Genomic DNA, 27517 nt, shown 5'->3' with positions numbered 1-27517 from the left:
AGTTCATCAAGGCACTATTGGTCCAGATTGTCTCATGCATCAATGGCATGTTTGATAGGGTTCATGTCTAGAGAACATGCTGGCCACTGTAGTTGAGGAATGATGTTATCCTGAAGGAAATCATTCATAGGATGTGCATGAGGGGGATGTGAATTGTCGTCCATGAAGACAAATGCCTCGTCAATATGCTGCAAGTTGCACTATCAGTTGGAGGATGGCATTCACGTATCGTACAACCATTACAGCACCTTTCATTACCACCAGTGGTGCACGTCAGCCCCCCATAATGCCACCCCAAAACATCAGGGAACCTCCACCTTGCTGCACTCACTGGACAGTGTGTCTAAGGCATTTAGCCTGACTGGGTCGCCTCCAAACACTTCTCCGACAATTGTCTGGTTGAAGGCATATGTGACACTCATTGAAGAGAACGTGATGCCAACCCTGAGTGGTTTATTGAGCATGTTGTTGGACCCATCTCTACTGTGCTGCATGGTGTCATGGTTGCAAATGTGGACCTTGCCATGGATGTCAGGAGTGAAGTTGCTCATCATGCAGCCTATTTTGCACAGTTTGAGTTGTAACGTGTCATCCTGTGGCTGCACAAGAAGCATTATTCAACATTTTGGCATTGCTGTCAGGGTTCCTCCAAGCTGTAATCTGTAGGTAGTAGTCATCCACTGCAGAAGTACCTCTTGGTCGGCCTTAGCAAGGCATGGCATTGACAGTTCCTGTCCCTCTGTATCTCCACCATGTCCAAACAAAATCACTTTGGTTCATTCCGAGATGCCTCGACACTTCTCTTGTTGAGAGCCCTTTGTGTACAAAGTAACAATGCAGACATGATCAAACCACAGTAACGGTCGTCTAGGCACAGCTGAACTAAAGACAACATGAACTGTGTACCTCCTTCTTGGTGGAATGTCTGGAACTGATCGGCTGTTGCTGCCCCTCCGTCTAATAGGCACTGCTCATGCATGGTTGCTTATATCTATGGGCAGGTTTAGTTACATTTCTGAACAGTCAAAGGGACTGTGTCTGTGATACAATATCCTCAGTGAACGTCTATCTTCAGGGGTTGTGGGAACCGGGGTGATGCAAAACTTTTTTTGATGTGTGTATAATTACTTTATTATTATTATTATTATTATTATTATTATTATTATTATTATTATTATTAGTATTATCACATTTGTAATATTATTTTTATTTATACACAAATGTATCCCTTAACAGCCAATATACACTGAAGAGCCAAAGAACCTGAAATATGTGCCCAATTCTGTGTAGGTCCCCAGAGAGCATACAGAAGTGCCAAAACACGATGTGGCATGGACTCAACTAATGTTTGAAGTAGTGCTGGAGGAAACTGACACAATCTCTTCTGAACAGCACGTTGTAAGGCATCCCAGATACCTTCAAAATGTTTGTCTGTGGAGTTTGCTGGCCAGTGGAAGTGTTTAAATTCAGAAGAGTGTTCCTGGAGCCACTCTGTATCAATATCTGAATGTGTGGAGTGTCACATTGTCCTGCTGGATTTGCTCAAGTCTGCCAGAATGCATAATGGACACAAATGGATGCAGGCGATCAGACAGGATCCTTACGTCGATGTCACCTATCAAAGTTGTATCTAGACATATCAAGCGTTCCACATCACTCCAACTGCACAGGCCCCACACCATTATAGAGCCTCCACCAGCACAAACAATCTCCCTGCTGCCATGTAGGGTCCATGGGTTCACAATGATGTCACAATACATGTGCATATCATCTGGTTGACACAATTTGAAATGAGACTCATCCAACCAAACAACATGTTCAGTCATCAACAGTCCACTGTTGGTGTTGATGGGCACAGGTGAGGTTTAAAGCTTTGTGTCATGCTGTCATCAAGCTTACACGAGTGGGCCTTCAGCTCCAAAAGCCCATATTGATGATGTCTTGTTAAATGGTTCACATGCTGATGCTTGTTGCTGCCCCAGCATTGAAATTTGCAGCAATTTGCAAAAGGGTTGCAATTCTGTCATGAATGATTCTCTTCAGTTCTCGCTGATGCCATTTTTGCAGGATCTCTTCCCAGCTACATTTATGGTAGAGATTTGATGCTTTATTGGATCCAGATTCCTGATATTCATGATACTCTCATGAAATGGTCATACAGGAAAATCCACACCTCATTGCTACCTCGGTGATGCTGTGTCCCATCGCTCGTCAACCGACTATAACACCACATTCATTCTCTCTTGAGAGAATTTTCTCGCTGATAGAATGAGTCTATAAACTATAACATAAAACTAGTTATGAAGTCAAATATATGATCTGTTGTAGGATTTTAGCACCTATTTTCACACGTAAGGTATTTGCTTGTCACGGAATTGTTTCTACAACAGCCACTAATATTTACAGTATTGTTTCACGAATGACTCAGAAAGAATCTGCCAGTGTTCAGAAAATGGTATTAATAGGAGTTATAAGTACATATTTTCAAAGTAACTAGACAGCTCTATTTGTTAATGTTTTTGAGGCATTCCATTTACATCACATTTAGATGAAAGGTACTGACCTAATCTTCTATTATGGGTTTATTATCGGGTTTTCAATAATGTTTCACAACTGTCAGTTTCATCATCATTACATTTATACACCTTATCTGAGTCAGAACATAATACTATTTTCAATGAAGGTCAATGAGAGATTTTTGTACTTGAATGACTTTACAACTAATGTGACAGAACCATCTCTTTAATGCCTATCTTATAATTCAACATTTTCAATTTATTGTAAGGCTGTCATGTTTAAATGGTTGTAGATCTCTTATGGTTCAAATATAATGTTATGTAGCTGGTACCAAAACGATTGATTTTAGTACAGTTTGTGTTTGACATTATTATTATCTGTCATTATTATCTGCACAAAAATTGAAAATTATTCTTGAATTATTCTCTGTGTTAATGTGACACAGGATTTGAAATGCTTGCTATTTTGAATAAAATTAAGTTGCAAATAAATATCACTGAAGTCAATGTACCTGAGAAGCACTTTCTGCTTTGAACTACGTGTAGCAATGAGTATTCAGTACTGACATGCAGTAAGAAGTAGAAGAGAAGTTAAAATAGATTTTCATGCATACATTATGTAATACTGGGAGCTGTGAGGATATCATATTACAGTTGTGTTATATGGCTAACACCGTTATATTACAATTTGTGTTAAAGGATTACTATGGCAATCCATCCTACTATAATGTAATACTACAACAGTAGTAGGTGATCTATGTAGCAATATTAATTATTTAACTTTCTTCTTTTCTGATAGAGGATTAACAGACTCCAGCTGTTTGTAAAAATTTTTGATGTCACTAATGTAAGGAGTAAAAATGTCTGTATTTGTCCCCTTAAACAACTTGTAATGCTCCAAATCTGTAAATAATACAACAAATAAACTAGTACTGTTCCTTCAGGAACTGATCCATTTCTAAAACTGAAGTATTTGGTGTGCTGTTTCATTGTGAGTTTTATGCAAGTATAGATCTGTTTATGTGGTTGGTCTCACACTAATAGTTTCCATTCGTTGTTCAGTTCTGAAATGCCGTATCTAGTGACATATCACCTATATGGAGAAAGTAGAGTTTTTCATGAAATTTAAACTTATTACCAGATTATTTGTATGTGATTATTTCCTTGGAAAGCCATACCATCTGAGAGCACTCAATGGGGAATGGTAAGCAATTTCAACATAATTCTTGAATAAGATTTCAATAATCACTACTGCAAAAGTCCCACTATTATAGTTTGTGTGTGTGTGTGCGTGTGTATGTGTGTGTGTGTGTGTGTGTGTGTGTGTGTGTAAAATAAACGAACAGACATATAGACAAACTGAGAGAGGGAAATGTCACTTGTTTTGTTGCCAGAATGTACCAACATTCTGGGTATAATAATCTGAGGAAACTACAAAATGTAAATATCTCCTGTCTGTTTCAAATATCAGTAATATTTCCTTGTTTTTAGATTATTTGTATGATATCAGTAAAAAAGGTAACTTGTGAAATAATTTTCTGTCACTTCTCTTATGAAAGTCTATGTAAGGTATGAAATGGGTGTGTTGTTGTTGTTATATACTCCTAAAATGTTTGTAAAACCAACACATCAAATCTTTTGAATGTAGCTTATGGTGGATGTGCCTGTATTGATGTACAGAAGTCTCCTTGGTTTTGATGAATGTGCATGCAGATAATAGTTTTCTTTATGCATCAGTGCATGCAGGCTCTTGATGAATTGATTTTCTGATGGCAGAAGGTATCTACGTTGGCAGGGAGGAGGTTACCTGGAACCGCTGCATCAGCTCTTGTTCTGCTGTCTCTAGCGATGGGGACACATCCAGGATTGGCGATAGGTCTGTCACAGGAGACCATTCAGCAGGTTCAGATCTAGCTGCTCGGGCCTTCCTATTAGCTGGAGTCTTCTGTGGCAGAAATGATAACTGACTGGCTAGGAGCCATGGAGAGGCCAATGGGGTCGTATTTGACAGTTTCAAGTGGGGGGAAATACTGATACTCTGAACCATCCCCAGACTGGGCACAGATTAAGAACTGAGTAAGAATGAAGAATATAAATTAAGCTACATGTCACTGAAACTACAGTAAGGACTGACTAGATTGAAGATTTCACAAAACTACGGTGCTAAAATAGACTACAAAATTTCTATACTAGATTATGATAATAAAGGAAGTGCAAATATCAAACAAATATGAAAATTGCATACTACTGATAGCAAGTTATATTTAAATTTTGCATCACTACACTATGATTTCTAACAATTTGTCAGGTATGCTTAATCAGTTGTATGAAATTTGGAAATTTGTTTAAGTATAGTTGATAGGAAAGCATGCAGTTACAGGGCATTCAGAAGTATTTACAAACCTGAGCAGCACTGAACTTGGATTTGGTTTTCGTTTGCTGCAACATTTGCACCTGTTTCTGAAACTGTTCCTGCTGTTCTTGCTGCTGTTGCTGCTGTATTTGTTGCTGCTGTATTTGTTGCTGCTGCATTTGTTGCTGCTGCAGTTGTTGCTGCTGGATATGTTGTTGTTGCATTTGTTGCTGCTGAATTTGTTGTTGTTGAATTTGCTGTTGTTGAATTTGTTGTTGCTGCATTTGCTGTGGTTGCAACAACTGCTGCTGCTGCTGCTGCTGCTGCGTCTGTTGGGGCACAAGCTGTGGCTGCTGTTGATGAAGAAGTTGCTGTTGTTGGTGCTGCTGAATTTGTTGGTGTGATGCTGCCTGTTGTACTTGCATGAGTTTTTGTTGCTGTTGTGCTTGTTGTTGCAACTGCATTTGTTGTTGTTGCAGTTGTTGCTGTTGAAGTTGCTGTTGTTGTAACTGTTGCTGCTGCAGCTGCTGCTGCTGTTGTTGTAACTGCTGTTGTTGCTGTTGCAGTTGCTGTTGTTGTAACTTTTGTTGTTGCAGGAGTTGTTGCTGATGTTGAAGTTTTTGATGATGGGCTTGTTGCTGAGTTAATTGTTGTACTTGTTGTTGCTGCATGATATTTTGTTGCTGTATGTCATGCTGCTGTACCTGCTGTGTTTGTGGCTGTTGTTGCTGCGGCTGTTGTAATTGGTGCTGCTGCTGCTGTTGTAATTGGTGCTGCTGCTGCTGCTGTTGTTTTTGTATTTGCAACTGTTGTGTTAATTGATGGTGTTGGGAGCCATTTTTCAGGTACATTGATGATGAGAACTCTGAAACTGAATCACCCATCTGAAAATAAAATGAAAATGTTATGTTTCCTCTTGAGACTCTACACCTTCAAATTACTATCAAAGGAAATTGAATAATGCACACTGAATTACTTCAAGGTTTTCCCAAAATAATTCTTACATAAAGCTGCTATTGTATCACACATTTCTTTTATACTGAAAATACAACAAAAATATTCATTATAATAACCCTTGTTAATCTCTTGCAACCTAGTTTTCAGATCACTGTCTTAAGATTTGTTTGCTGTTGTATCGAAAACAACTGAGAGTCATAAAAGAAATATCTTTACATCTGAAAATATCTATAGCCAGTTGGTCCCTACATATTGCAGTTAACAATATCAGTACAAGAAGCTCACAAGAACAAATGTACATATATATGTATTTTAGAGACTTGCACAAACCATAATATTATGTGTTAGACATTCAATTTGATGCATCATTGCTACTTAGCAATTAGATAAATATGTGTTACTGTAAACAACTTTAGTTGCATTTAGTAATATGGCTCTGTATTCACACCCAAAAAGTGATTGTAACACACTAGAATAGAAAAGCTCATACAACTTAAATATTTTTCCTTTTACATGTGCAGCATGTGGCATGTGGGAAATTGCCTCTTATATACATCTGCATATGCTTCTGTTAATCCAATCATATTTCCAAAATTTGAAGAGTGTTGTGTTAATCTTCACTAAAAACCAATTCTATACATTATGGAAATATATTTTAAGGAAAACACAACATCTTTCTCCACGAATCTGTGTATTTAAATTTTGTGGTTCTTTACTGTGTTATATGAAGACACAAATTCCTTACCAGACTGTCATTCTTTCCTTAATGAATTTATTGTATTCAGTAGGTCCCATCATTGAAAACTTTGGTGACCCTTAAGATTGTTTCAGTGTGGATTCATTCTCTCTCCTGAACTCATGCGTGAATCCAGTGTGCTATGGTGGACAGGGGGTGATATGTAAGTAGTATGTGACAAGTTAGGAATTTCGATCGGGAAAAAGTGTGCTCAGATAGCCAAAGCAGTTAAAGTGATAGCCTGTGTTAAGCAGGAAATCTGGGTTCGAGTCCTGGTGTGGCACCTTTTCTAATTTGTAACCATTGAATTCATTGCAGTCCTCAATTGCAGCTGATCTCACAGTTCATATTGTTGAATCAAACAGTGCAAAATCCAGGAAGTAACATAACAATATTATGAAAAGAAAAGTTGCTACTCACCATTAGCAGAGATGCTGAGTCACAGATAGGCACAACAAAAAGACTGTCACAAATTGACTTATTGTTGTTGTCACAGATAGGCACAACACAAAAAACCTAATTTGTGACAGTCTTGTGCCTATCTGTGGCTCAGCATCTCCACTATATGATGAGTAGAAATTTTCCTTTTCACAATTTGTTTTGTTGGTGTCACAAGCCAAAGAGTTAGACAGTCTTTGATTTGCTTTAAACTAAAGTAGTATCGGTTAGGAAATGTTGTGACCAAGTGTTGGTTTGGAATGGGGGCAAATAAGTGTTGTCTTTGGTCTAGAGTGAAGATGCATTTTTGGTCTGTATGCTGAGAACTAAGTGTATATCATGTATGCCATTTTTACTTACTCTTGTGACTATTACTGGAATATGGAACTGAAATGCAATTCAGTCTTGTCAACTTGCAAATAGTACTTATCATACATAAATAACTAAGACTCTCATTATTAAAATTCAGAAAGTAGAAAACATGAAGATAATTGTTTAAAATGTCCAGACTAGAAATAAACCACAGTGTCTTCTACCTTTGAATTTATATATTCACTGGAAAGATTGAGTTTTTCACTCTGCAGCAGAGTGTGCACTGATATGAAACTTCCTGGCAGATTAAAACTGTGTGACAGACCAAGACTCAAACTCAGGACCTTTGCTCTATCATCTCAGCTACCCAAGCACTACTCACACCCCATCCTCACAGCCTTACCTTTGCCAGTACCTTTTCTCCTACCTTCGAAAGTTCACAGAAACTCTCCTGCAAACCTTGCAAACTAGCACTCCTGGAAGAAAGAATATTGCAGAGACATGGCTTAGCCATTGCCTGGGGGATGTCTCCAGAATGAGATTTTCACTCTGCAACAGAGCATGCACTGATATGAAACTTCCTGGCAGAGTAAAACTGTGTGGTGGACCGAGACTTGAACTTGGGACCTTTGCCTTTCGCGGGCAAGTATTCTACCATCTGAGCTACCCAAGCATGACTTATGCCCCCTCCTCACAGCCTTACTTCTGTCAGTACCTCATCTCCTACCTTGCACTTGCCTGTGAAAGGCAAAGGTCCTGAGTCTGAGTCTTGGTCTGGCAAACAGTTTTCATCTGCCAGGAAGTTTAATATCTTGACTGATACTTTAAAAACATAGACCTGAAAATCATCCCCTAGTTGATGAGCTGAGCCACAGATCAAGATGCAACAACCATTAGTGAACAGGTAATCTACACTGCTGTTTCCTAAGACGCTCTGCTTAACATTTATAATTCAGATAGTTATGACAAAGAAATGTAAATACCTCATTTATATTATCATATCAGAGACTTGTTATCTGGACAAAGGGAATGATAGTGATTAGAACCTGTCTCTATGAACTGTCTGTGTGATGTTGAAATACACACATGGTCAGCATGTTTTTCAGATCTGTCGCCAATAGATCATGTGTGGGACCAGCTCATATGTCAACTGTGTCCAGGTGCCAGTATCCAAGATATGGAGGACCAGTTACAACAGCTGTTGCCAGTTACCCTCAGGAAAGGACAAAACAGCTTTATGACACCCTTCCCAAACAAATCAGTGCATACATCCAAGCCAGTGGGGTACAATTTAATACTAATAAGTGGGCTCATACTGCCAAATTCTTATTGTAATCACTGAAATAACATTATGTAGCCTCTCAACTCATAAAGTTTCCTTTCTTTTTCTCCTCCCCTTCTTTTTTCTTTACTTTTCTCTCTCTCTCTCTCTCTCTCTCTCTCTCTCTCTCTCTCTCTCTCTCTCTCTCTCTCTCTCTCTGCAGTATATAATTGCTAACACTGAGTGTTCACAATAAGTCACAGTCCATCTTGTGGTTTTGATGTAGTAAATGCTGATGATACAGGTATATAATAACATTAAAGATATGCTTCCAGCAACCCATAGAGTATGTTACAAAACCAGAAAAATATTGGAAATGGAGATAGCTTTATTATTTTTCTGCATGCTACTTGATCAACTATGCTTATTAAGCAGCTGTTCTTGTGTTATGTTACAGATTCTGCTAAATGATAAAATTTAAGTTCATATAAGCAACAACATGGTATTCACATTTCTTAGTTAAGGCCTGTATTTTCCTTATTTTCAATGTAATAGTGTGGCGACTATGGTTTTTATAAACTAATACATATTGACTATAATAGTTATGATCAGTAATAATAACTATAGTTAAACTCTGCTAATAAGGAAGATATTGGGACCTGTTTTCGGTAACGGAGAATGTAGGAGGAGGAAAAACTAGGAAATCTACCTTCTGATGAGACAACCAAGTATCCCACAGAAGATAAAGAACAAAAGAATAGAATGGGTGGGCCATGTAGGCTGTATGCCAGATGGAAGACCGGCAAAGATAGTACTAGCAGGGAAACCAAACACCAAATGCCCCATTGGATGACCTAGGCAATGCTGGATGGACGACCTGGTGAAGGATCTAGCAGCCCTGGGAATCGAAGACATCTGGAGGAACCAGGCACAAAACAGGAAGGAATGGAGGCAGTTTGTGGAAGCAGCACATGGTCTGCAGGGCCTATCTAGCTAACACAATCTCACTTCATACCCATACCCATACCCATACCTAACTTCACTTTCTACAGTTCTCATGTCAAATTGCATGGACATGATGTGCATTTAACAATGTTACAACATGTAAATTCAGACTATTTTGGACTAGTGTGTAGACACTGTGGCACACTTATTCAGTAATTTTGAGTTATTTTGTACTACAGGCTATACTGGATCATTATTCTTCAGGATACATGGATTTATATTTGATTTTCGTCTGGTGCCAACATTTAAAAATTTTTTACACCTACACTAACTTAAGTATCCTAACGAGGGTTTAATTTACATACCTGAATATTACTGTGATCGGAATCCATGGAACCAAATCCATTCCTTGAAGGGCCTAAATCAGATGAACTTAAGCTTCCTGACCTGAAAAGAAATAATTTTTTTTCCTAATGTTACTAAATAGTGGCAAAAGAAATTCTGAATACAAAGAAGCAATTGCTGCTTTAAATATTTCACATCAAAAGGATTCTATAAAATATTATCAAGTCAAAATTTTCAGAAAAATATGGAAATGTATATCCTAATAAGGATGTTACATTTGTGGTGAATAAACTAATCATGAAATCTGTACATTCTTTGTTACTAGAGAAGCTGACAGACTTAATGAGTTTTCAGAGAGTATCATAATGGTAACAAAATGCTACAGTAGTGTTGTCTGTTATCATTATTTCATGAGAGAAGCTTGTTACCTTTAGAATAATTTTCTAGACAATCATTGTGTGTTTTATATGCAATGACATTGCTATGTGCTCAGCACAAAACTTAGAGATTTAAAATGTTGTATTTGATCAATGATTTATTGAGTGTGGTACATTTTATTTTTATTATGAGAAATTGTCTAACAAATGGTTGCTATTGAAGGAAATTTTTCTGAACTTTGCTATACAGCTTTGATTTATCATCTGCTATAAAAATTCTCATCTAGCATAAGAGTGGCATGAAGTATAAATGTAAGTTACCTGATATTTGAAGTGAATTATGAAATATGAATCTTATAAAGTTGTACAAAAAATATACCAAGCTTATCTGCCACAGGAATGAATTCGAAAACATTTGCATACATAATCTTTGGTAGCTTCATAGTATGCATTTTTACAACTACATTGAATTAACATGGGAAAGAGTGCTGGTTTAAACTCAAATTGCTTTTGAACTTAGCAGTCTAATGTATTTTAAGATTTTCTGTGAGTGTAGCTTATCAAACTAGTCATGCAATTTTTCTTGAAAATAAAAGAGATCCTGCAATTGGATATCTATGGTAACACAAAGGTTAATGTAATAGAATCCTGTTGAGTGTTGTTACTCCATAATGTTAACTCCAAGAGATTATACCCTGTTGTACAAGTAGAAAGTCATGTAGCTGACTGCCTGATATTATGATCTGTTCAAACCATGATGAACTGACATTGTTCAGAAAAAAATTACATTGCACAAAATATGCTGGCTCATTCAAATTTCCCCATAATTACTTTCTTTTTGATTTTATGGATATGCTACAAATAAGTGGACTGTTTTGTTATTGCCCTAACTGTTAATTGGTTGCAAAATAAGATAGTAAATCATAAAATAATATATTTTGTTGCAGATTAAAGTATACTTACAATTTTTAGAACAGTATGCATTTATTTTACATTGCACTTAGTAGACAGACGCAAGCTGGTTACAAGTACCAAAAATGGTCAATAACTGCTTAAGTGACTATTTAAACTTTCCCAGCATGCTAATTGATTACAGTATTGTAAGTCTGCAGCCAGATCACAAATGAGATGAACATATCTTGCAAAGAAAAATCTGAATTGTACATTACAGCATAAAATTCAGGAAACCCTAGCCAGATAAATCACAATAAAAAGTACTTTAAAATATTAATCAAAGCAATAAAACTGTCAGAAAATGTATATTTTAGTTACAAAATCAACCAATCCTGTAATAAAATCAAAACAATCTGGGGCATAATAAGGACTGAAACTGGCACCAACTGTGGCAGAAAAACCCAATATATATGGATGATAAATACTGGGTGATCAAAAAGTCAGTATAAATTTGAAAACTTAATAAACCATGGAATAATGTAGATAGAGAGGTAAAAATTGACACACATGCATCAAATGACATGGGGTTTTATTAGAACAAAAAAAAAACCACCTCATATTGCTAGATACGTGAAAGATCACTTGCGCGCATTGTTTGGTGATGGCCGTGTGCTCAGCCGCCACTTTCTTCATGGTTGGCCTCCCAGGTCCCCAGACCTCAGTCCATGCGATTATTGGCTTTGGGGTTACCTGAAGTCACAAGTGTATCATGATTGGCCAACATCTCTAGGGATGCTGAAAGACAATATCCGATGCCAATGCCTCACCATAACTCCGGACATGCTTTCAGTGCTGTTAACAACATTATTCCTCTACTACAGCTATGATTGAGGAATGATGGTGGACGTATTGAGCATTTCCTGTAAAGAACATCATCTTTGCTTTGTCTTACTTTGTTATGCTACTTACTGCTATTCTGATCAGATGAAGCGCCATCTGTCAGAACTTTTGTATTTTTTTAGTTCTAATAAAAACCCATGTCATTCCAAGCATGTGTGCCAATTTGTACATCTCTATCTACATTATTCCGTGATTTATTCAGGTTTCAAATTTATACAGACTTTTTGATCACCTGGTATATAAGCAACCAAAAGGCAACTGTCAAAACTGTCAGTGCCCATTTCAGAAGTGCTGCTGAGCAAATAAGCTGAAATGGTTCCTTAGAAAGTGAACTGGAAATCCTCAAACACCATTTTCCCAATCTTGTAAGTTAGAAAGTTGATACCCCGTAACCAGAAATGAGGTAAAGAAAACCTCTGCCTCTCTAAAAAGCAAAGGATCATCAGTTGTAGATAATATTTCCAATAAACTACTAAAAACCTTTCTGATCAATTACGCAAAGCTTTAACCCACATATTTAAAGGTTTAATGTACTAGGGTCACATCCCATATGGAATGAAGCTTGATATAATAAAACCACTCCACAGAAAGGGAGACACAACACAAGCCATAAAAATCATCCTATATCACTATTGAGCACATTCACAAAAGTCCTTATGTACTTCACGCCAGAATTGTGAGGCACCTCAAGAATTTTGACATCGTCAGTGATAGTTTGGCTTCCAGAAATGTATTTCCACAACTGAAGCCATATTTTCACTCATGAACAATGTACTGGAATCCCTGGATTTTAAAAAATGAAGTCTGTTGTAATCTTATACATCCAAATACATACTCTACAACCACAATATGGTGCGTGGCAGAGGGTTCCATGTACCATTTGTCATTTCTTTCCCTGTTCCACTTGTAAACCGAGTGAGAAAAACGGCTATGTATGGGCCTCTGTACAAGATCTAACTTCTCTTATCTTCTTTTCATGGCACTTATGTGGAATATATGTTGGCAGCAGTAGAATTGAGATGCAGTTGGCCACAGATAACTGTTCCTGAAGTTGCTGTAACAGTCTTGTGAAAAGAGCATTATCATCCCTCCAGGGATTCCCATTTGAGTTCACAGAGCATTTCCATAATACTTGCATGCTGAATGAACCCACTGGTAACAAATCTAGCAGCACCCTTCTGAATACTTCAATGTCTTTCTTTAATCCAACCTGTTGTAGATCCCAAACACTTCAGCATTACTCAAGAATGAGTTGCACTACCATTCTATATGCTGTCTCCTTTATACATGAGTCACACTTTCCTAAAATTCTCCCAATAAAAGAAAGTTTAGTGTTCACCCTCCTGACTACCACCTAAAATGCTCATTCCATTTCATATGACTTTGCAGTGTTATGCCTAGATATTTAATCAGTGTGACTGTGTCAAGTAGCACACTACTAATACTACATTCAAACATTAGAGGATTTTTTATTCTACTTGTCTGAATTAACTTGAATGTGTCTACTTTTACAGCAAGCTGCCACTTATCACACCAACTAAAAGTTCTGTCTAAATCATATTTTCCTATTGGGACATAAATGTCCAGATGATTTACAATCAGTTTAAACTTTACCATAATTCCTCTTATATCTGTTGTACTGGAACTAAATGTCGTACATTCATTGTCTAAGTGGGATGCCAACAACTGCTTATTTGCTTTTTCTAGCATAAATGCTCTCCCAGCCTTCTCAATCAAATTATTAACTTAAGTAACAATCATTGCTATGATGACACCATGATTATTAATCCCTTTCTCTATACTGACACTGCTGATAAGGGCAAACCAGTTTGTAGCTACAGGGTCTAAGGTATTTTCATTGTGTGTAGGGTGTTGAACTAGTTTTTATGGCAGTTTTCAGAAAGCATATTCAAAAATACTTCATGAGACTTTCTGTCCATACCACTTACAATTACTCCACAGATGTTCCAGTCTATACTCAGTAGATTAAAGTCACCTTTAACTAATACTGCATGAGCTGTGTATTTTCATGCTACTGAGCATTGACTTTCTTTGAATGTTTCTCTACTGTTCTGGTGGAATCAGGTAGGTGACTGGTAAAAACATCTGATAATTAACTTGGGTTCATCTAGGTCTACAACTGTGTCACCATAATTTTACAGGCAGACTTAGTTTTGATCTCGATAGCAAAAGCAATGAACAGTCCTCCTCCTATGGTATCTAATTTGTCTTTTCAGTATATGTTCCATGACTCAATAAATATTTCAGAGCTTCCTACTTTGGATTTCAGCCAGTTCTAGGTTCTGACAATAATTTGAGAATGACAACTTTCCTGGTGGGCAGTAAGTTCAGGGACATTGTTACAAATATTTCAAGAATTTAGTGTTGAAATTTTTTTCACACAGAAATTTTGTCTACTTTGCTTGTGACTTGATTTTGATCTTTGTGTATTGAATGGTGAGCATTCAGCAGAGTCCATCAAACTACTGCCTAGAGTAAGAAATCCCACATGCATGACACAAGTACTCTGCTACCTGAGTGGCTGCTTCCTTTGGGTAGTGCACCCTTGACCTATCAAGAGGAGTCCTACAGTCCTTCACCCAATAATGCAGGTCTAGAAATCTGCAGCCACAACCATCACAGAACTGAGTGAGCCTATGGTTGAGAGCCTTCACTTGGCTCTGAACCAAGGACCCCATACAATACTAGGACTGATACTGCAGAATGTGAGCGCATGTTGCAGTGGCACCCTATGCACGAGGCCTTCAGGTTTAACCTCTTCTACCAGCTACCCATATGATCTGGGGATGGCCTCAGAGCCCATGCAACATATGTCATTAGTGATGACATGTGCCGCAGCTTACAGACAACTGTACCCCGCATGCTTGATAGCCCTGGGTCCTCTCTGCCAGACGTAACCAGTGCACATTAGCTTCCTTTCCAACCCTTGATGCTATTTCCTAAGGGTCTATATAAAGCACCTAATGTTGGAGATCCTAATAACTAGTAAACCCATCTCTCCATGTGCCTTTTCAGATTCTGCTGAAGGAGCAGTCACCTGTCTTCTCACATGAATGGACAAGGCCAAATGGGCAGCCTCTACACTGAATTTCCACCTCAGATAACACGAATGCACTATGACCTGCAACTTAACCTTTAGTGACTGTAGGTCCCCTGCAATGGGTTTGCTGCAAGGTGCCTCAGCAGCAGAGCCCATAGGCAAAACAAGCAATAACTGAGGAATCCCATGCAATGCACTAGATACTCCACCATTGCTACACCCCCAGCCTGAATACAACTGACCATGGCCATAAGTGTCTTCAGCAGTTTCTTAACAACAGAAAGCCCCTCCTGAGTCTGCACGTGTGTGCACACACACACACACACACACACACACACACACACACACTCACACACACTCACACTATCTATCCAACTAAGATAATGAAACAAACAGGAAAGCTAAATGTGTGACTTGATAGCCACCTGGAGTTTCACCAGTGGAGGCTGGCAGCTGACTGAGCTATGGTCAGCAGTTACTTGTTACCCAAATCAAACAAACAAATGACTATTGTGCAACAGACAGTGCAAATGTACATATTACCATTATTAAAGTTCCATATTACACCTCTCAAATACATGTACAAAAATATGTAATGAACTTATGAAATAAAGTATATAAACACAAAAGAAAACAGGGAAATAATTTAAGAACAAAGCCATGAAGACAACAGAAAAGCTACATACATAATGTGCTAGTAACCTGGTGCTTGTACAACAAAGGCTGATGCCTAACTCAGCTGTTATCAATGATTACTGGCGAACCAAACCAAACAAGCAAATGACCATGCGAATGTCCGTAAGGCTTTCAACTGTGTGGATCACAGTATACCGTATACAGTATACTTTATGCTGCGTGGATTACAGTATACTTCTAAGCAAAGTATGCCACTATGGGATCAGAGGTACAGTCAGAAGCTAACTAAAATCCTATCTCCAAGACCAGAAGCAGAATGTAGTTTTGAATGAGAGTAGAAAAGCAGGTGAGATGTGGAGTCCAACTGGGGCACTGTACTCCATGTAGCCTCACAGGCATCTGTCCTTCATATGATACTGTTTCTCATATATATAAATGGTCTAATTTTGTCATTCAAAACATGCATATTCAATATACTTGCTGATGATACTATCATTGTGATAAATGACAAGCTGTCCATTGATATTACTTTCAGAACTCCTAACCTGGTTCAAAGTAAACTTTTTCACACTAAACTTCTGCAGAACTAGTTACATCCATTCTATCTTCAATCACAAATTCCCACAGGAGATACCTACTGTACATTACAGTTAGTAACTATAAAGGGTAGACTGCACCAAATTCTTAGGCCCCCACAAAGACAATAGGGCAGTAGGGTTGGCTAGGAATAACGTATCCTCCAGGTCATAAAAAGGTTGCCCGCATCTACTTTTACCATTAGGACAGTCTCAATTCAGAGACATGTGTCACTAAGTCCATTTGCATTGTGTACTTCCAATCTTTTATGTGCTATGGAATTATTTTCTGGGGGAATTAATCCACTTTGAAGAAACATTTCTTTCTACAAAAAAGATTTTCCAAATTATGTGCAGAGTATCCTTGACAAGCTCCAGTCATAATCTCTCAGTACAACTTACCACTGTATTTATTCAATTATGAGTTTCATGTTTGAAAATCCTGCACACTATGAAAACAATGCAATGTATCATGATCACAATAGAAGAAGGAAAGCTGACATCCATTGTGATCTCAAGAATCTAACTCATGTAGCAAAAGGAGTACAGTATTCCAGTATTAAAATATTTAATTCATTGCCAAACTCATCAAAGGCCTACATACTAACAGTGCTTTACTTAAAAATAAATTAAAGTTACATTTACTTGAAAAAATATTTTATTTATTAGATTATTTTTTTAACAGAGAAGTATAGACATTTTACTCATATATATTTATTGTGTGTTTGTTGGGTACTGTACAATATGTATTAATCACTGTATGATGTCTTTTACACTTTGCTCCTGTTTTGTTCTATTTTTATATTTATATTGTCCCTGCAACTGTTTCTGTAAAATAAGTGTACTATGTTCTATATCATCTACATTTATATATTTTTTAACCTGTTTCACATCCTAGCATCTCACATGCATCAAAGGATGTACAGAATATGTGTATAAATAAACAAAAATAAATACAGTCAGCCTGACACCATATTTCAGTGGTCCACCTGGCCACCATCTTTAGGTATGATTTAGCAAACAGCATTCTCACCTTAACATAGTGACCAGAGGGGTGGCAGAAGTATTGTATCAGATGACTACATGATCTGGCTACAAACCTGACAAGAATATAATCAACTGCATAAGTACTGTAGGGAATATTGAAATATAAATCTCTTACAGACTTTAATATAAATTACTTTGTGAAAATGTAAACAGAATATTTAAACAGAAGATTTGTGCTATGTAAATTAATTCCTTTCATAGGACAGTAATAATAATTAGAATTTCATTTTTTACAAAGAAGGATATAGTAAAAATACAGAATATGAATCAAATGTAAAAAAAAAAACTTGAGTTCTCTTTTGTATCCAACCCTTTAATAGTAAATAGGTTTTAAATGGGCAGTTTGAAATATTTATATTGAGGAAGTAATGGCATAGAACCACTTTCAACTCAAAAACTACAAAGCAACACAACATATAAATCATTTTGAATGAATGATTCCATACAGTGTCTATAGAATCAATAAACATAAAGAAATATATTAATGAAATTAATCTTCATAGGATGTGTTAATGATTATACATCCCCCTTTTTTTTTCTATAGCCTATGTACCTCAAAGCCTGTACTTTGATTTATCAACACTAAAGTTTATCATTGCTAATCCATTTTATAGTCAGACAAACATTACAACCAAAGACATTACAACTACACTCTGATGTGCATAAAATGAAAATGTGTGCTCCATTAAGAAACTGCATTGTAATATCTTTATTGATGTAACTGAAAAACTAGCATACAATAAAATTTTTTAATACATTGACTAATCACTATCAGGTTTGCAAAATGATGTTAATGTGTCATAATATTGTACTACATACTTTCAAAGTTTTCTTTTTTATATAACATAATCTTTATCAAATGTATGTTTATACATAATTCTGACAGTATAAAATGTCATGATGTAAAATATCATGAAAATTTAAAAAATATCTCCCTTAGCTTAACATATTAATATGTACTACATAACATGTAAAATGTTCAAAGGTAAATAAATAAGCAAGAAAAGTGGTGCTTTTTAAAATGATGTCAGAAATAAATATATGGCATTTGATTGATTTTCAAAATATCACTGTCATATCGACTCTCCATTTTCTGTGTTTTACTTCCAAGAAAAATTTTCTTTCAGTCAGATAAAATTATTAAACTGCACGTCAATTTAATGTTCAGCAACTATCTTTCATAAGAGACTAACCATTCTTTTGAAGTTTAATTTACTTCTAGTTTTCTTTATATTGTAAGGATTGTGATTATATATTTGTATATCATTCTACATCAACTTAAACAGCCACATCTAGTAAACAACTGTGATATGCTCAGCACAGAATACTACCCACTGTACGAAATATTAGGATTTCCTCCCATTTCATTCAAAATTAACACATGAGAAATGCCTCTTTTCACAGTGTAATTTCCCTAATCTTCTCCTTGTGATACTCCCTATAAGATACGTTGGGGAGTGCAATATATTCATAGAGTTCTCACTTAATATTGTTTCATGAAATCTTATGCATAAGTTTTAATGTTGTGGGTACTATGATTCACAACTCAATAAAGATGGTGTAAGTAGAATGCATTTTATTATTACAATAGACACAAAATTCTGGTAACATGAAGCTCAGGTAAAAACAAGAGAGATAACTCAAACAAAATCATTAAACATAACCAAAAATGTTCATCTGACACATAGGCACAAAGATAATCCCACACTTTTGATTACATACAATACTATACTGCTTGCATAAAGCACTCCCCCCCCCCCCCCCCTGTCCCTCCCCCAACCTTTCATCATGGCTCCTCATGTAGGGCCAATCTCCTAGTATGAAAATGAACTTGAGCCAAATTGTAATTGTCCTGCTCAGTTTTGTGCAGACAGGAACCAGTGTCAGTGAGTGAGAGCACTCATTGAGAAGAGAAGAGCCTGTTACCATGTGAGCATCTGTTATTGCTGACTCCATTGACAATGATGGCATGGCAGTGTGAGGTGCCAGCAGAATGGAGGCCTGGTCAACAAGGGAAAGTCCAGAGGTTTACAGTGTGGAGAAAAATTGTGTCACAAAATTTTAACCCTGGATAGCTGATGCCACTAGGAACCAAAATTACTAATGTGGTGTAGGTTGACAGTGCTCAATTTTTAAACTGTAAAAACTTGGTGCCATGTGCTCCAATTGGCCATGGGATTGCTCTGTTGCTATTTGTTGGTTGACAGACAGTGCTATGGTTGTTGCTTCACACACACAAACGTCTCTCACCCTGTCAGTGCCCAGCCTGATATGCACACATGTTGAATAGGTCATGCTGTTTGGCTCCACCTCACATCAGAGGCATTCACATGTAAGCTTCACTTCAGAGCACACAAACATCACCTGTGATTTAGTCATACAGTAAGCATTGTGGCACAGTATTTGTTTGAAGAACAACAAGATATGTTTTTTATGGTTTTTGTTTATGGACTAGCCAACAGTAATGAGAATGAAACTCGACAGCTGTATAAGGAATGGTACCCCTCAAGATGCCACCTACACCTGCAAACGTTTGCAGCAATTCACCAGCAACTCGGCAAAACAGGCTCATTAGTGGGTTATCATGGTGATGCTGGAAGACCTCAAACATGACGAGATGCTGCATTTGTAGAGACTGTTCCTGAGTGCTTCAGGGAAGCACCTATGACAAGTACTCAAATGGTTGTACACATCATCTGAGTCACACATTGGGTAGTCTGTGAGGTTTTGAGGGATGATGGCCAGCATCAATTTAGTTTCCACCCTGTCTAATATCTAAATGCTGTGGCAGACTATGAACACATGCTAGGGTTTTGCCAGTGGTTTCTGCAACATGTCGCACAAGATCCTGACTTCTCCACCATTGTGTTGTTTCCCGGCCAGTGCACCTTCCATTGGGATGGCCTTTACAACTCTTGAAATGTTCATTACTGGGCATGGGGAAATCCTCACGTCACATATGTTCACAGACACCAGGAACGGGGTGACCATCTGATTGGGACGGTCCATCTACCTCCTTGACTTACCAGGGGAAATTTCTTCACTTTTTGCAAGAAACTCTACCCAGCCTCCTGGAAGATGTTCCCTTGGACATACGGCATCACATGTGGTTGCAGCATGTTGGTTCACCTGCACATGAGTGTCATGCTGTGTGTGGATATTTAAATGAACTCTTCAATGGCCAGATAATTGGCAGAGGTGGTCGTAGGACATGGCTCCCGTGATCACCAGACCTCACACCACTGAACTTTTTCCTGTGGGTTTCTTCAAGGTTCTAGTTTACCCACCCAGACACAAATCATCTAGAAATGAAATGGATTGCATTCAACATGCCACCAATCACATCAGGGCAATGCCAGGAATCTTTAAAAGAGTTTGGCAGAACACCATTCGACATTACCAAGCTTGTATCATGTCAGAGGATCACCAGTTCGAGCACTTTCTTTAAGTAAACAATGCCCTAGTCACAAAAAAGATACTTTTCAGGGCTGACACAATTTGTAAAAGACTCTGTATGAAAATTAACATTTGTTGATGGGTTTGTTCCCGATACGTCTTATCATGAAACTGCAATGGATGAGTCAGGAGCCCAGCAGATTCACCCTCAGGCCCACAGAGTGGAAAGCTGGTGTGCTAATACCAAGTGTGCAGGCAGTATTGGATACATCATGATCTCCAGCAGGCAAAGCATTAGCGGTCATGGATTGCCCAGAGCATCCAGCAACAGGGGAGTCACGCAACCAATCAGAGCACGTGACACCAAGTCTCCATAGTTTATAAATAGTGCGTTGTTGACCTACACAACATTAGTAATTTTTGTTCCTACTGGCATCAGATATCCAGGGTTAAAATTTTGTAACACAATTTTTCTCCACCCTGTAGAAGCAGGAGTTAGCCAACTGAGGGGCTGCCATTGTACATTGTCATTTGATGGAAGCAGGAATGCTTATTTTACCCATTCTAAGGAAACCCTGTTTTGATGGGCATTAATTAAGAGCATCACAATGTGAGCATTTCTTTCTAAGATTGGAAAGGGGCCAGTGTCAGGTGATTGTATGGGTGCTTTAACAATATCCATGTGGAGAGTTACATGGGTACAATGAGCAAGGTCTTTATGAACAAAAATATCAGGGTTTGCATGGCAAGATGCCACTGAAGGTTGGATATTCTAAGTGCAGTTGCTCATTTGTAGCACCAGTGAGCCAGTATCTTCAGGGTTACTGTATTTCTGCAGCATTCATCAAGCCTAATAGCAGCTGCACACATTCAAAGAGCACAAAAGGCATGATAACTGTTGTCTTTTGTGTATCTACTGGTGTTACCAGAATCTGATGATAGCCTTTCCGAATTCAATTACACTGAATATTTGGGGAACCTGCCAGAGTGGCCATAAAATCATGAACGTGGAGGACAGGATGACAATATGGTGTTGTATGTGCATTTAGGGTGTGATAGTCACCACATGGATACCATGAACTGTCTTTCTTTCAAACTAAATATAGGAAAGGTGCCTAAGGAATGTCAGATGTCTGATAGCCCCATACCGTAACCAGAAAATCACTGAACTCTATCTTATCAGTAGTATACTTATCTGAGGCCAACTGGCAACCCGGGCATAGCAGAATGTGGTGCGTAGTGTTATGTTGTACTTGGAACTGTGTTGTGGGCTCATGTTCCGCTGTATTCATGGCCATACAGGGAGTTACATCCTCCCTGAGTTAGTGTGGGTGCTCTTCAGCCACAACAAGTGCAGCAACACTGTTTGAAATGCAGGCATGTAGGGCCTCATTGTCCATGAGAATGTGCATCTTCTGTTCTTCTATCATTGTAATTTTTTGAAATTAAATTACTAACACTGTCTAGCAAGACAGAGTTCCTTTAACAATGGTGTTTCTGCACTTACCACTGAACACACTTAAGTGCGGTCATGTGGGGTAGCAGTTGCTGCCAACATGGAAGCAGCTCATAGAGTTATCAGATGACTGTGTACTATTTCATTGTTCTTGTGAAGTGTTGCCTTTTGCATGGACATAATTCTATGGTAACTGTGGAGAAAATACACGGCAAGCATGGACTCAGTGAGATCAGGAAAGCCCATCAAAAATTGTGTGAGAATCCCAAATTCACAACTGCATCTTGGTGACTGAATTCTTGACCTGTTCACTGCTGGGATTCACAACTTTATGGATGAATTGTTTTTTTATGTCTTAGAGAGGACACTGACACCTGAGACTGTGCCTGATAAATAAACTAGCTTGTTATTTATGTTACTGATATACAGCTTATGTGACATAGGGACAGTGTGAAGAACACAGTGCCTGTCAAATGTGATTGGGACATAGATGTTGCCAATATGAGGGAGTACACTGTTATCATGTATTAGAGGTTGAGTAGTACACATTTCTCTACTGGAGGCTGAGTTATTTGTAGTAGCTGAACAGTGATGCAAATGGTCATGCCTAATTTTGATCACTGTTCCCATTTGTGTAATCACATAGCTATGTGCATTTGCATGTCAGCTACACAAAGCATGAATGATACCAACACAGATTTGCAAGCTAGCTCATATGCTGTACTGCCTGGTAGGTTGAATGCTTCACAGTGGACTCGCCTGTTCTTCAAGTGGAAGCTGCTGTTCCCTTGCAGTGGCATTTATAACTATACACTCAATGTTGTGTTGTCCAGTTTGTGGGTGCCCACTTGTGTCATTGAATGATACAAATGATAAAAATGATCTGCACTCAGTAATTGTGAGTCAAAATGTGAGGAAGTACTCGAAATTGCTGTGCTTTTCACTGCAAAATGTAACTGGTTCATATACATCTGTTTGAGCACAGAGTTGGATACTTCACTAACAGAAACCAGTGCTTGCAGGTGATGGCAAAAAATGGAAGGGGCCTGTTCACAAATAGTTTCACCTTGCAGCACTTGCTAAATTCAGATGCTAAAGGTTTGCACACTTGGTGAAGCACACTGTACCTGATGTATATATATTGACCTCCAGGAGTCATGCTGTGCACAACATCCAGAAATAACAACAAATTTTGGGAGTTCAATGCTCCAATAGAGAGAACAAATTGCATGTTATCATCTGAGATTTCATAACCTTAAAGGAAAGTTCAAGGAGATGGATCCAAAATCAGGCTGTTGCAGCATGTACTGCAGTGCACCAAATTTACTCTGTGACATGCAGTTGGTCTGAATGATCCATGAACTACAAAGTGCCTGGCACTTGTCCAGTTATAGGATAGCCTGAAGGTGTTCTGAAACACCTGGTTAATGTCTTGGACGTATAGTGTCCACGTTAACAGCAGAAGTTATTTCCTCTTGATTTACTTACTGTCTGCCATGGTCAGAGTCATCAATTGTGGCTATTACAATTCATGATCAAACAAAGATGGTGTAAGTATTATAAATTTTATTAATACAATAAGTGCAAAAATCGTGGAATAAAAACTGAGGAGGTAAACAGAGAGATAACTCAAACAAAGTCATTAAACATAACCACAGATACTTCTAGATCATCGGTCACATAGGCATGAAGATAGTCCACCCTTTAGATTACATATGTGACTGCTTGTGTTGCCACAATGTGATAGCTAATGCCTTTCTTCAAGCATCTGCCAGTTCAGGACGTTCAATATTTTGGTAACACTCTCGTGCAGGCGTGACATACTTGTAATCATTTTTATTGCCCTTCTTTGTCTAAGTTTAAGATCCCCTGTTTGTCCTAGTTGGTACAGCTCCCACAAACTTAAGCAATATTCTAAAATATGTCACACATCTTTTTGGTAAAGAATCTCTCCTTGGTGTAAATTTTCTCTGTATTCTGAAAAACTGATCTCTGGAACTACTTTATCTATGATTGAGCCTAAATAATCACTCTATTTGATATCCATACAAACTGTTACAACCATTTTAAGTGTGGTTCACTGATATTGTGCTCACAGGACACTATCCTTCTGCGTTTTTGAAGTGCACAATTTAACATTTCTGTACACTTAAAGTAATTTACACCTTTTTAAATTCTTATCAAGATCTGACTGGATATTTGTGCAAATTTTTCAAATAGTGTTTTATTGGAGATAACTGCATCATGTTTGTTTTAACTTTCAACTTTTTATATAAGCTAGAATAGAAGCAATGTACATAAAACATCATTGTGATAGTCATTTTCTTTTTAACTAAATGACTATCTCTGTTGAGTGTATTTCTCTCTTCTTAAATAACTTAATGTTTATAAGTATTGTAAGTAACTTCTGCATTTACCTTATACATTTGATGTCATTCCTCACATGATTAATAGTGATATTTACAGTATCTACCCACTTTAGCTTTGGCCATACAGTTACAAGGTTTTCAGCATTTCAGGAATCCTTTTTACATATCACATTCACCTTTCATTTATAAAACTACTATAAATCTATGTAATTTCTAAATTTAGGCACCTTACCCATTTTGTTAAATGCTTTTATCATTTTATGGAATCTATAACTGTAGTGTAACTATTCTTAACATCATTTAATGTTAAACATCTGAGCCTAACAATTTTTATCAATATATCAAACAACAATATGAACAAAAGTAACACTCAATGTTGAGCTTTTATTTATCAACAATTATATTATGCTGTGGTTTACATTATGTTATTCTTTTTAATTGTTTTAATCTATGTGAAATGTGCTGTGGCACAGTAAGATATTTAGGAATTCAGGATGATCCTAACAGATATTAGCAGTAGAATCAGTCTCTTTAATATGATGTGTGTGTCCATAGGAAAAACATTAACATAACACTTCTTTACTGAAGTGAAAATAATTTTCTTGGATCTGTTTGGAAGGCATAAACTCTCTCCTCAAGATTAAAGGATTGCAGTTGGGCTGACAAATAGAGTAAACATAAAGAGTAAAAGAAGAAAAGTGAAACAGTAACAAAGAATATGTCAAACACAGAAATTTTCTTACTGCTAAAACTATACATCAGAAATGAAGGATATAATATTCAATCTCCATTCTTACATTTTTTAAATGAATGAAGAACTCTATGAAATAAAATTTCTGACACAGGTCACAGTGAAAAAGTTTATAAAGAGTTCAACAACATCCCTGCCTTAGTGTATTCAGTTAACTTATATAATTGTTGAGTTAAGATTGGTACAGTTATTTCAAATAAAATTGTGTTATTACGTACTATTCTTTTAAATTATTGAACCATATTTAATTTATTATTCATTCACTGCAGAAGGGTGTGGCACTTACCTATGCTGCAACTCAGAAGTCACATCTTGCTGAGTATTTTTCATTGTTTCCAGTCCTCTTCCTCTTATCAGGTCCACACCTGAGGGAAGAATTTCTATTTCACACATAATGACAATGACTTAAAAATCATAGTCTAAGTATATATGGACAAACACAAAAACATGCATAAGGAACTAATGAGTCTTTTCATTACTCAGATAGTGTCTTATCAATAACAATAAATCATCAAAGTAAAACTCTCTTATAACTTCATCTGGTTGCATTTTTTTATAAAATGTGTTTGCTGCATATTGTTCCTTTTATGTTTATTTCTTGCTGCAAGATGAAAATAATGTTGAGTGATACTCAATTGTAATGGAATATTCTTAATTCTAAGCAAATTACAGTTTTCAACAAGTTAATCTTAATGTGGCATGGTTACCTTATGTGACCAAAAAAGTAGCTGAGAAAGTATAAGAACTATCCAAAACTAAAACATTTATTTTTATGATTATCTGATAGATGTTTCATGCAATCTTATCACTAAATAGTCAAGAAGAAATTCACATTAATTATCTAATGTAAGCATTGTCAGTGCACTGTATATAAAAATGGTTTTCTTTGACAAATTATTAATGTTCTATAGAGTAAACCATTGAACTGATCTCACTGATGACTTCCTTTGAACCAAAACCTGAGAATCCAAGTTTAACAAGAAAGAGCTTCCATAAATGTACAAAGAAATTCATACAAATGTTAGAAATCAGTGCTGAGTCTGTTAAATGAAATACAAACTTAACTGTATAATAATTTAACTGGAGACGGTATTCACTATTTATATATAAAAAAACTCATGTTGTGCTATACAATCCTGAGATGCCTCAAAATACACTGCTAAGCCAAAATTGTATGACCATTACCCACCACAATGATGGGTGCCACCTGGTGGCTTTACGGACATGTGACATGGTAACAAAAGTATGCAAGCTGAACAGACTCAGGCAGGGGCTCATCCTAGTGAAAATATGGACTACCAGTGGGAAAATCCAGTGAGATAAGTAACTTTGACAAAGGGCAGATCATTATTATGCAGATTCTGTTGTCTCTTCAGGTGAATCACATTTTTGCTACACTGGGGGAACAGTCATCTTGAGAAATGCCATAATTGAGGTGAGGTGGCTCAAAATGTGCAGTGTGCCATGGACGCAGGCTGGTGGGAGCAATATTATGCTATGGGAGACGCTGTGTTGCACTCGCATGTGACCTGGCGTAATAATAAAAGACACACTGACAGCTGTGAACCACCTGCATTAATTCTGCTTGTTGTCTTCACTGACGATGATGTCATTTTTCAGCAGTGTAGTGTGTTTACATTTAGCAGTGTGCAATTGCAGCTGTAGCAGTTATAAATCTAAGTACTGACAAAGTTATTTGTGCACTGTTATGCAAATATTAAATTTAATAGTTTTCAGCAGTGTTTCATGCTGTTTGTGACAAAATAATGATTTGATAAACTTTTGGAAACATTCGCTTGCTGTGTTTCTTAGAGTTTCCTGTATGCTGAAGTCATTTAATAAATTTTGTGCTTTAGTTTGCAGCTGACGTTTCTTACTGTTTCTAGTGAAATACTTCAGTAAAATTTTCATTCAGTGTTTTAACTTTTTGAAAGTTACAGTGGCTGCTTCACTTTTTGGTTTTAGCTAGTAATTTTGTGAAGTTTTGTTGGTTATGGTATTAGCTGTTGTGTAGTAGTATTAATACAAGTAGTTGCTTTCTTAGTAGACAGAGGATTTTGAGACTGCTATTGTTAGTTCTATAAATAGTTTTACTGGTGTAACTGAGCTTAGATAACACAGATGAAGTTTTTTTCAGTTACTGTAAAATTACACCATGAGTGAGAAGTGTGGGCTCTGTTGCAGGTTTGTGA

General features: G+C 37.2%; 1 protein-coding gene across 1 annotated transcript in view; it reads right to left on the bottom strand.

Annotated features, from left to right (window-relative positions):
- LOC126298156 (histone-lysine N-methyltransferase 2D-like) overlaps positions 1 to 27517 on the bottom strand; it is a 989658-nt gene that overhangs the window by 188692 nt on the left and 773449 nt on the right. Inside the window, exons 8-10 of the mRNA XM_049989466.1 lie at positions 25612 to 25690; positions 9884 to 9965; positions 4920 to 5753 (exon numbers count right to left, since the gene is read on the bottom strand). Of these exons, the coding sequence (XP_049845423.1) occupies positions 4920 to 5753; positions 9884 to 9965; positions 25612 to 25690 (995 nt within the window). The remainder of the gene's footprint in view (positions 1 to 4919; positions 5754 to 9883; positions 9966 to 25611; positions 25691 to 27517) is intronic.

Source organism: Schistocerca gregaria, chromosome X (assembly GCF_023897955.1).
Source record: "Schistocerca gregaria isolate iqSchGreg1 chromosome X, iqSchGreg1.2, whole genome shotgun sequence".
Classification (NCBI taxonomy): domain Eukaryota; kingdom Metazoa; phylum Arthropoda; class Insecta; order Orthoptera; family Acrididae; genus Schistocerca; species Schistocerca gregaria.
This window is presented reverse-complemented; position numbering and strand designations above follow the sequence as displayed.